Raw genomic sequence first — 11,219 nt, forward strand, 5'->3', positions numbered from 1 at the left:
GGGGCCGGGCCGAGGTTATGATCTGAAGTTGTTGAACTCGATAGCGAGTCCGGAAGGCTGTAAAGTGCCTAATCAGAAGAGGAGGGTTCAACGCGAAGCGTTGACTATTTCTCTCTCCCCCTGGATGCTGCCTGGCCTGCTGAGTTTTTCCAGCATTTTCTGTTATTTTGGATTTCCAGCATCTGCAGTATTTTGCTATCACAGTAGTGATGCTGTGGTTTTCAGGGAAAGCTTAAATTCTCCTGCCAGTCTAGCCTGGAGGCAGACTTGCTGGCATGATAACACCAAGGCAGCCCTCCAGTCAGCACAGGTGGCCAGTCTTAGTGAGCCTGGGTACAGAGACAAAAGGCCAGACTTGAAATGTTAACTTTCTCTCTCCAGCTGCTGCTAGATTGACTATGTCCAGCTTTTTCAGATTTCCAGCATCTGCACTATTTTGCTTTTGTACACAGTTGTGCAATGGTAGGTAGGCCACATGTAGAGACCAGTGCAGGAGTGAAATGTCAGAGACAGTCATCCTGAGCTGCTCGGAAGTGCAAGTAGCTAGCCCCACACTCCAGGGTTGAGATTGTTCAAACATGACATCCATACGTCTAAACTGGATTCAAACCAGGTCTCAAGCACTGGAAGAATATACCAACAGCATGCAATCAATATCCCCTGTATACATTGTGCCAACATCTGTTCAGTGACAAGTCGATTTACATTCAGTCTGCATGTTGGGAAAGGAATACCTCAACACTACTGAATGGCTCACTTACACCCAAGGGCTTTTCACCCCATAGTGTAGCCCTGGCCATCCATTGGAATTGTAACACTTCATCTTTGGAATATTCTCTGCAAAAATGTCATTCCATCTCCACTCACTGTTGAAGCCAAGATCATTTTTGGACAGTAACTAGTATTTTATCATGGGATTAACCCCATTCCGCCCAAGCTTGAGTTGAGTGGAGTGGACTTACATAGAAACATTCCACCTTGCCATCACTAATCCACTTCAGGGCATCAGTTATTCATAACGACAGGTGCACTGGTTTAAGAGGCTCTTGCCTTAACCTGGTTATTACAACAGAGCTGGATTAATATTTGACAATAAAAAAAGACAATGACAAAGGTGGTTAGTAGATAAACTGCCTTTATGACCAACAATCATCTTAAAAAGTACAAAAGATATCTATGACTGAATATCAAACTGAATTGTGGATGCAGGTTTTTTCCCCCCCCCTCTGTTTGAACTGTTAAGAACATCCAGCAATGCAAATAGATTTTGCCCTTCCAAACATGGGTTAGGTCTCAAATGCTTCGAGGTACACAAACAATGGGGGTGGGGCAAGGTAAAGCAGTGAAATACATGTCAGGAAATACACTGTGCAATTGTTAGCCCTCTAGTGTACAATACCAATACTATAAATAAACCCAATGACCGCATGTTATCACCAAGTCTGAACTAGAACTTCAAATCAGAATTGTATTATGCAACCAATAACAGGCTCCAAACTATTGCATTTTGCAACAGAACGACAAGTAGATGGACCAGGACCTAAAGGGGCAGCACATCAGAAACTACTCTGTAGAATGCTCCAATACTATAGCTCCGTTTGACTTGCTCTATTCGTCACTGAGCTCGTTGCTGGTGGGCCTTGTGTTGACACAAGATAGATCTGCCAAACTGAGGTTATTAAACATGGGCATTGTTTGAAGTGACGTGCACCACTTAGCTCTACATAACACAAGAGTCAGCAACACAAGACTGGCCAGCTTTAGAAGGATATGCTGTATCCACATCTGAAATTTGATGACCACCCATCGGCAGCCCCTTTGTATACCCTACCCAGCTTTTTTTTTTTTTTTTTTTTGCTATGAAACCAGTTGTGTGTTACCAAAGTTGAATTTCACCACTATGTCATAGCTTAAAGGGGTCTCTATCTAGATCTACTTTCCAGAGCTTTGGATTATTTCATTAGTGCTACCACCTCTTCCCTAGATTAAAGGAAAGTACATCACTGGTTCTGTAGATTCAATCTGTTGATTTTTTTTTATAAAACAAAGTGAAAAGTTTAATAACAAGTGGTTTGATGAAAAGTCAGTCAAGTGTCCACCACAAATTAATTGGGGGGAAAAGTTTGATTTTCACCTTCAAGAGACCAGGCAACCCTTTAGACTTCGTAGTACTTTAGGAATGACTTCTCGATGAGCCAGAGATAGATACTCTGCCAATGCAATCCAGGAAGAGTCTTTCTCCAGGCTCCCACCTCGGAATTCACTAGGACCCTGACCAACTTGCACCAAACATCTCCTGGGATGCATAGTACATGTAGAGGAAGCCATCAGAATCCCTGAATTCTTGGTCCAATTCAGCAATGGTGGCAGTCATATTGGAGAGACTTCTGTTCTTCACCACAAGGTAGAAAGCTTGAGTAGGTGACAGAGCCAACCGGTTCCTGAGGAAAGGACAACCCCCCATTAGTAAGAAAACTTCATACGTATCAAAACAAAATCACATCCAAATCCAGTGGGATGCAGATTTTTTTAAAAACTGAACAAATAGACCCTAGGAGTACAGGTAGTGCACCGGTAATCCAGCACCCGACAGTCCGGCACGAGGAAGGTCCTGCGGTCACATTCCCTCCCTGGGATGGGTCTGGCTCAGGTCCCCCCGCCGGGTCAGGATCAGCGCCTGGACGGCTCAGCAGAGCAATGGAGCCCTAGCAGCCAGTGGGTGGCAGCGGCACAGGGAGGGCAGCAGGAACAGGTGGTGGCGGTGTTCGTGATGACTTTTGACACCTTCAGTGGTTCAGAATTTTCAGTGGTCTGGCACCAGGGTGCCGGATTACAGGGTTGTACCTATAGTATTATATAGAATAATACAGCAGTCAACCCAACTGGTCTATGCCAATCAGACATTTACAGCACAGGAGGCCATTTGGCCCATCTTGTCCATGCCAGCCGACAAAGCTATCCACCCTAATCCCACTTCCCAGCACTTGGTCCATAGCCTTGTAGGTTACTGTACTGTTAATGTCCCACACACACCTCCTCTTTCTTCCCCCACCCCATTCATCTAACATACCAGCCCCCTCAATGGGACAACATATATAGCACATTTATCATAGTAAAACATCCCAAGGTACTTCACAGGAGAGAGTTATAGAACAAAAAATGGACACCGAGCCACAATAAATTAGGGCAGGTGACCAAAAGCTTGGTCAAAGAAGTAGGTTTTAAGGAGCGTCTTAAAAAGAGGAAAGCGAGGTAGAGAGGGAGTTCCAGAGCTTAGGGCCTTGGCAGCTGAAGGCACGGCCACTGATGGTTGAGCGATTATAAAATCAGGGATGATCAACAGCGAAGAATTTGAGGAGCGCCGATATCGGTGTTGTGGGGCTGAAGGATAACAGGGAGGGGAGAGGCCATGGAGGGATTTATAAACAAGGATGAGAATTTTGAAATTGAGGTGTTGCTTAACCAGGAGCCAATGTAGGTCAGCGAGCATGGGTGATGGGCGAACAGGACTTAATGAGTTAGGACACGCTGAGTTTTGGATGACCTCAAGTTTATGTAGGGTAGAACGCAGGTCGCCAGCCAGGAGTACGTTGGAATAGTCAAGTCTAGAAGTAACAAAGGCAGGGATGAGGCAAGGAATGTTGGAGGTGGAAATAGGTGGTCTTAGTTATGCCACAGATATGTGGTTACAGCTCATTTCAGGGTCAAATAGGACACCAAGATTGTGAACAGTCTGGTTCAGCCTCAGACAGATGTTAGGGAGAGGGATGGAGTCGGTTGCTAGGGAACAGTTTGTTGCAGGGCCAAAGACAATGGCTTCAGTCTTCCCATTAGTTAATTGGAGAAAATTTCTGCTCATCAGTACTGGAGCAGTCTGACAATTTAGAGACTGTGGACACCGACCCTCTGCACCCAAACAAGTCAACATTGGAGATGTTGGGGGCAGTAATTCCTCCCCAAACATGTGAGTACGGAAGGGGTACTCACGCGTCTGGCTGGAGGAAATGCCGGTTTTCAGCATGCACAGCGCATGCGCTGAAAACCGGCATTTCCTCTCCTCTAACCCAAGAGGTGAAGAGGAGAGGAAATGCCGGTTTTCAGCATGCACAGCGCATGCGCTGAAAACCGGCATTTCCTCTCCTCTAACCCAAGAGGTGAAGAGGCTAGCGCGTGCGCTGTAGGGGGCAGCGCGTGCGTCTTGGATTTCCTCTGTTTTGGGGGATTTGCACATGTGTAAAGGCCTCCGGTCTTTACGCTTGTAAAAAGCACACGTAAGTATTTATTTAATTTTTTTTTTTTTTTTTTTTAAAACAGGCAAGTGGTGTTTTAGTGCAATTTAGAATTTTTTTTTCCCCCCCACAGGTTTATTATTTTAAAGAATCTACAATGTAAGTTTAGTTTTAGACCTTTTTATTAAAAATGTATTTTTCTCAAAAAAAGTTTAAATTATTTTTAAACTTATTTATACTTAATTTAATGATTGGGATGTTTTAAAATTTTTATTTAAAGTTTAAAGTGTTTTGGGCCCCCGTAGTTTTCGTGAGTTTGACAGTTCTTACTGTCAATGAACCTTCCCCTCCCCTGATTGGTTGTGCAGTGTTCATTGATCCCAGCCAGCACATCGCACTAACTACGCCGCTGGATCAGGTTAGCACATCGCGCCGACAGCTGAACTGGGCCTGTGACAGGAAATGCAAGCAGGCCCGGGCTTCAGATGTCAGCGCACAGGGTGAGTCCACATCGGGGGCTTGCACGCGCGGCAAGCACCCGATCCTAATTTCAGGGCCAATGTCCATAAATGAGTGAGTTAGCAAAAAAAAATCCAAGACAAATGGGATGACTGTCATTTCATCACAGTCCCCAAATCCAGAGAAGCAGGGGGGGATGAAGAACTGTGCCACATACACAAGGCAGGGACAATTTACAAATGATCATTTTACACATGCATCAATCCCCATGTCACACAGAACCAAACAAATCCACTGGCTCAACAGCAACAAAAAAAATCAACTTTCTCAAAGCCAGATATTGACAAGTAGTGACTTTAAACTTTTTTTTTGTGGAAACACTGGCCTGATTCAACAGGCTATTCGTGGCCTGGTCAATGATACCTGATGACGGTACTGAAATGGCTCATGACCACATCCTGAGGAACCAGGAATTTGGTTTTATCCAGTGAATGCAGATACCTCTCTCCAGGATACCGTTCCACAATAACCTGTAGAAAGAAACAAGGGTCTTCATCAACTCTTGGGGAGAGAGAGCGCGAGAGTGCGAACGACTGAGTCAATCCCCAATTGCACAGACCAACAGGACCACTCACCGGTAATTTCTGTGGGTACTTGGACCGAATAAGCGCAGATTCCTCCTTCCGTGCAGCTAGTTAAGAGAAAGAGAGATGGAAAGCAAACAGTTCAAGCTCCCAGACCCAAGCGAGTCTCCTCCTCTTAACACAACAAATAAAAGTCAAAAAAAGGTGATTCAGCACAAGTAAGACTCACCAAAGGACCTAAAAAAACTCACCAAAGGTCTTTCTGTGTTTGAAGCGTTGAGCTCCGGGACTCCGGTGCACCACCGCCATACTCAACACTCCAACTTTTCCAACCGACTCTCCGGCCAACGCTTTGTTGTGTTTTGGGTTTTAAAAAATTGGAGTGGCCGCTAGGCTCCGGACCGGATTATTCCCGGGTGCCTGGAATGAACTACTAGGTGGGTAGAGTGCAACTTGTTGGCGGTCCCACGAAGTCTCTGCACCCTAGTCTCCCATCAGCAACTGAGAAGAATAAAAGTGGCTCAATATATATATATATTGATCCGTATTAATTCCAATCGACTTCTGACCTCTTTCAATGATTGAAATTAACACGGATACAGAACAAACCAGGACAGCAAAATAGACAGTGTGCCTCTATGTAATTGCCAATTAGGATGATTGTTCTTTTGGTCGAAACAATTTAACTGTAACCAGGATCATCACTCAAAGGCCATTTAGCAAAAGTGCCCCTTTTTAAAAGTTGCACAAACTCCAAATTATAAATAAAACAAAGGAAAACTTATTAAATCATCATATTATTCCTTGTTCCCCGTGCACTCCAATCCCCTTTTGCACCTTAGAAAATGCATTGAAATGGCGAGACTACAGATGAAAGTCATCAGTTTTTAAGTGTGGCTCCTCCTGAAGGCCTCCTGGGTAAAGGCGCTGCTTGATGCAAGATTTTTTTTGGAGTCAAACATATTTATTTAAATATGGTAATACTTGTTACAACTCACCAATTACATAATAAATCCATTACATTCATTAGCCTTAAAACCAGCTTTAGGGTTAACAGTATAAATGCAGTGGTAAATTTTACAGATAAATCAATAATATTAACAGTACAGGTACCCATAGTAAAAAAAAACTATTTTACGCCAGTCCTATTGGCAATCTACAGTACTTGGTATTATCTAACCATGCTGATGCAAGATTGAGGCCTCACCATTCCTGGTTTGTGCTGATTGCAGGATCACAAGATCATTACAAAGGAGCAAAGCCAATTGGCCTTTTTTTGGATTGACCTCTAATGTTTGGCACTAAGTTATCCCAGGGTCACCAACAGGAGACATAAAATCAATATGGTAAGTAGGGCCCCATTAATATAATAAATAAGCGAAAAAATCCAATTAAATAATATGCTTGATAAGCAACAGAGAAAAGGCCACCAATTAAATTACGATATTGTAACTTACGATCGAGCGAGCGAACGAACGAGCGGATGATTGAACGATTGAATGGGTGAACGATGTCAGTAGGACTGGCGTGATACGGGTTTTTTCTTGGTAATTAAAATAGTGGTAGTTTGTACTGTAAATATTATTGATTCATTTGTAAAATTTATCATTGCATTTATATTGTTAACCATAATCAAATCAAAATCAAATCAAATCAACTTTTATTGTCATTGTTAGTGCACAAGTGGAGTACAACGAAATGTAGGCTTGCGGCTCCCGAGAGTGTACATTTAGATTAAGACATTTAAACATTCAACATTCATTTGGCTTGTAATACATTAACATAAACATAACCATAATAAAGTGCATTGGCAGATGTGCAGGCTTTAGAGTTTATTTGTGGAGTGCAGTAGGATGACAGCCCTGGGAAAGAAGCTGTTCCTAAATCTGGTCATACGGGTGCGAATACATCTGTAGCGTCTCCCAGATGGCAGGAGGGCGAACAGACTGTGGCTGGGCTGTTCCCAAGGCTTTATCTTTTTTTCTTATTGCGGTCAATGGATGTAATGGATTTACTATGTAATTGATGCGTTGTATAAGTACTGTTGTACTTGAATAAAGAGAAAAAAAAATTACGATATTGTAATTGGCGTCTACAATACATTCCGTACGGTCGGGGAAGGCATCAAGCATACCGGTGGACACTGCGTGCTCCTTCTCTAAGGCCACCTGGGCCCGGATAATGCTGTGGAAGAGAGGCAGGCAGCCAGAGCAAACCACCACTCACCCCATTGGGCCCTGCCCATCCTGGACCTACAAATTGTGTCTTAGCAAGGCCCAGGAGCAGGCCCACAAGATGACCCTCCGGCTTACCCGCACCCTCTCCGCACCGGGTGGCCAACCACTAGGAGCGTGGGGCTAAAATTCATCCAGAGTCGGAGGAGCAGCCCCTACAAATAACCACAGAGGGGCTGCAACCTCTCGCACTGATGTGGGGCAAGGACCCCTCGAGGCCGCAAAAAAATCGCACGCGGCCTGTGAGTCCTTGAAGGTACTCGAAAAGCTATTGCGCACGACTGCTCTGTGTAGCACTCTGCACCCCAGGTCCCCAATGGTGCAGGGGAGGACCCTTGCGTTGATGCCTCCTTTCAAGGCTGAAAAGCCCAAACCTCTCCAATCTTTCCTTATTACTCAGACCGCCAGCACTAGGGATCGACCTCGCGACTCTTCTTCCCATTGCGTCCAATGATTGAATGTCTTCCTTCTGTCTCGGTGCTCAGAACTGGACACGTTGCTCAAGGTGCGGTCTGGCCAGAGCACGGTGCAGTTTGATCAAAACATGTTATGACTCGAATTCTGCTGTTTGGGCTATGTGGTCCAACATTCTATTGTGTCAGCCCTAGCTCAGTGGGTCGCACATCTCGCTCTCTGAGTCAGAAAGTCGTGGGTTCAAGTCCCACTCCAGAGACTTGAGCACAAAAATCTAGGCTGACACTCCCAGTGCAGTACTGAGGGAGTGCTGCACTGTCAGAGGTGCCATATTTCGGACATTCAACTGAGTCCCTGTCTGCTCTCTCAGGTGGATGTAAAAGATCCCACGGCACTATTTTGAAGAAGAGCAGGGGAGTTATCCCCGGTGTCCTGACCAATATTTATCCTTTAACCAACATCACTAAAACAGATTATCTGGTCATTATCACATTATGTTTGTGATAAAGTTGGCTGCTGCATTTCCTATATTACAACAGTGACTAGAAAAGTACTTCATTGGCTGTAAAGTACTTTGGGATGTTCCGATGTTGTGAAAGGTGCTAAATAAATCCAAGTATTTTCTTTCTTTTACCTAGAGGGGCCCAGCATTATTCACTGACAGATATTTATGATGCTGAGTGCAGGAGCAGACATCACACAGTTTAATTCTCACCTTCTGAGTTATCAACCATCACCAAAGCAATAAGGAAGGCAAATGGCATGTTGGCCTTTATTGCAAGGGGGTTGGAGTATAAGAGTAAGGAAGTCTTGCTACAATTGTACAGGGCCTTGGTGAGATCACACCTGGAGTACTGGGCACAGTTTTGGTCTCCTTATCTAAGGAAGGATATACTTGCCCTGGAGGCGGTGCAACGAAGGTTCACTAGATTGATCCCTGGGATGAGAGGGCTGTCTTATGATGGGAGGTTTGAGTACATTGGGTCTATACTCTCTGGCGTTTAGAAGAATGAGAGGTGATCTCATTGAGACATAAAAGATTCTGAGGGGGATTGACAGGGTAGATGCTGAGAGGTTGCTTCCCCTGGCTGGAGTGTCTAGAACTAGGGGGCGTAGTCTCAGGATAAGGGGTCGGCCATTTAAGACTGAGATGAGGAAGAATTTCTTCACTCAGAGGGTTGTGAATCTTTGGAATTCTCTGCCCCAGAGGGCTGTGAATGCTGAGTCTTTGAGTATATTCAAGGCTGAGATCGATAGATTTTTGGACTCTAGGGGAATCGAGGGATATGGGGATCGGGCGGGAGTGGAGTTGAGGTCGATGATCAGCCCTGATCTTATTGAATGGCGGAGCAGACTCGAGGGGCCGAGTGGCCGACTCCTGCTCCTATTTCTTATGTTATTATTTGGAGCCTGATGTCTCCTTCGTTCTTGTGCCTGTCGAGTGATCAGGGCCCTTTATTATTCAGATGGTTCAGAAGGATCTCGGCAAACGTATTCCCAGAAACCGTCCCAGGAGTGAGCCGCCATGACTGTTCCCGCAGTCACCTTTACCCCCCCATACAATGTGACAACGGAGTGCCGTTTAACTCTAGGGGAAACCCCCTTCTCATCTGATCAGCTGAAAGATTCATAGAAGCGTTTTGCAAAGGCTGCACCACCCGTCCAACAACAACTTGAATTTACCCAGCATCTTCCGTGTAGTAAATCGTCCCAAGCAGCGTTCCCGTTAAGCTGCGTGGCCACTGCGGCCGCACAGGGGTCTGGAGGTCCCACGCAGGCCGCTCACCGGCTTTTACACGGGAGAAACCATGGGCGCGCAAAAAATTTGCATTGGCCGTGCAGCCGGTTAAAGGGACTGCGCGCGAAAAAAATAGAGGGAAACATAGAAGGTAGGAGCAGGATTAGGCCATTCGGCCCCTCGAGCCCGCTCCACCATTCAATGAGATCATGGCTGATCATCCAAATTCAGTACCCTGTCCCTGCCTTCTCCCCATATCCCTTGATCCCTTTAGCCTTAAGAAATATATCTAACTCAACATTGTAGAGAAGTTATGCTGAACCTTTTATAAAGCGCTGGTTCGGCCACAACTGGAGTATTGCGTCCAGTTCTGGTCACCACACTTTAGGAAGGGTGTGAAGGCCCTTGAGAGGGTGCAGAGGAGATTTACCAGAATGGTTCCGGGGATGGGGGATCTTAGCTACAAGGACAGGTTGGAGAAGCTGGATTTGTTTTCATTAGAGCAAAGGAGGTTGAGGGGTGATTTGATAGAGGTGTACAAGATTATGATGGGTTTGGACAGGCTAGACGGGGAAAGGCTGTTCCCACTAGTTGATGGTACAAGGACTAGGGGACACAGATTTAAGGTTTTGGGCAAGAGATACAGGGGGGATGTGATGAAAAACTTTTTTACGCAGCGAGTGGTGAGGACCTGGAACTCGCTGCCGACGGAAGTGGTGGAAGCGGAGACACTCGATGTTTTCAAGGGGAGACTGGATAGGCACTTGAGGGAAATAAACTTGCACGGCTACGGGGATAGAGCGGGGGAATGGGACTGACTGGATTGCTCTGCAGAGAGCCGGCACGGACTCGATGGGCCGAATGGCCTCCTTCTGTGCCGTTATGACTCTATTGGTCCCAAGGTGCTTCACAGCAGCGTTTATCAAGCAAAAATTTGACACCGAGCAACATAAGGAGATATTAGGACAGGTGACCAAAAGCTTGGTCAAAGACAGGTGCAGGCTCGATGGGCCGAAATGGCCTCTATCTGCACTGTGGGGTTTCTGTGATTCTGTGTGATAGTAAGGAGCATCTTAAAGGAGGAGAGAGAGGTAGCGAGGCGGGAAGGTTTAGGGAGGGAATTCCAGAGCTTGGGGCCTCGGCAGCTGAAGGCACGGCCGCCAATGTTGGAGCGATGAAAATCAGGGCTGCGCAAGAGGCCAGAGGATGGTACATTTGGGCTCGGAGACCTAAGGTTAGGAGGGGAAATTGACCATGTTCCCCTGTCCTGCTCACTAACCAGTAACAACTGCTGGAAATATACCTGTGCGGACAAGGGGTGAGGACAAAGTTGGGTTCACTTATGATGCCCCCCGCCCCCCCGCATACTGACCCAGACCGACACATGAATAACCACTGAGGCGAGGCCTCTGACTGGTGCCGGTGGAACTATAACCTGGCAAGCAGTCAGTGTCTTCGCAAGAGTATTGGGACGTTTTACTACGATAAAGGCGCTATACAAATTCAAGTTGCTGTTGTTCAGAGGGAAGAAGGAGGGGAGCAATTGGGCGAGAAAAAAACA

The 11,219-nt window shown here is 45.8% G+C and overlaps 1 protein-coding gene across 2 annotated transcripts; it reads right to left on the minus strand.

Moving 5' to 3' along the window:
- Positions 1 to 1,117: 1,117 nt before the first annotated feature.
- Positions 1,118 to 6,059, minus strand: LOC147120914 (microtubule-associated protein 1 light chain 3 gamma-like). Of its 2 annotated transcripts, none has more exons than XM_085979486.1 (4): positions 5,524 to 6,059; positions 5,324 to 5,379; positions 5,190 to 5,218; positions 1,118 to 2,441 (listed from the first exon to the last, which is right to left on the minus strand). In XM_085979486.1, the coding sequence occupies exons 1-4, from the start codon at positions 5,579 to 5,581 to the stop codon at positions 2,264 to 2,266; spliced, it is 321 nt and encodes a 106-aa protein (XP_085835612.1). In that variant the 5' UTR covers positions 5,582 to 6,059; the 3' UTR covers positions 1,118 to 2,263. The 2 variants fall into 2 exon arrangements, with proteins under 2 accessions (XP_085835612.1, XP_085835607.1); XM_085979481.1 differs by having other exon boundaries at positions 5,112 to 5,218; positions 5,524 to 5,950.
- Positions 6,060 to 11,219: the final 5,160 nt, after the last annotated feature.

Source organism: Somniosus microcephalus, chromosome 3, assembly GCF_052327205.1.
Source record: "Somniosus microcephalus isolate GS21.2 chromosome 3, FLI_Smic_1.0, whole genome shotgun sequence".
NCBI classification, from domain to species: domain Eukaryota; kingdom Metazoa; phylum Chordata; class Chondrichthyes; order Squaliformes; family Somniosidae; genus Somniosus; species Somniosus microcephalus.

Excerpts from the sequence above, each read along its gene's own strand:
- LOC147120914 (XM_085979481.1), bottom strand. The coding sequence starts at position 5,581 with ATGGCGGTGGTGCACCGGAGTCCCGGAGCTCAACGCTTCAAACACAGA. Across the intron at positions 5,219-5,323 it reads AGTACCCACAGAAATTACCG|GTTATTGTGGAACGGTATCC; the intron begins GTGAGTGGTCCT and ends TTCTTTCTACAG. Across the intron at positions 2,442-5,111 it reads CATTTCAGTACCGTCATCAG|GAACCGGTTGGCTCTGTCAC; the intron begins GTATCATTGACC and ends TCCTTTCCTCAG.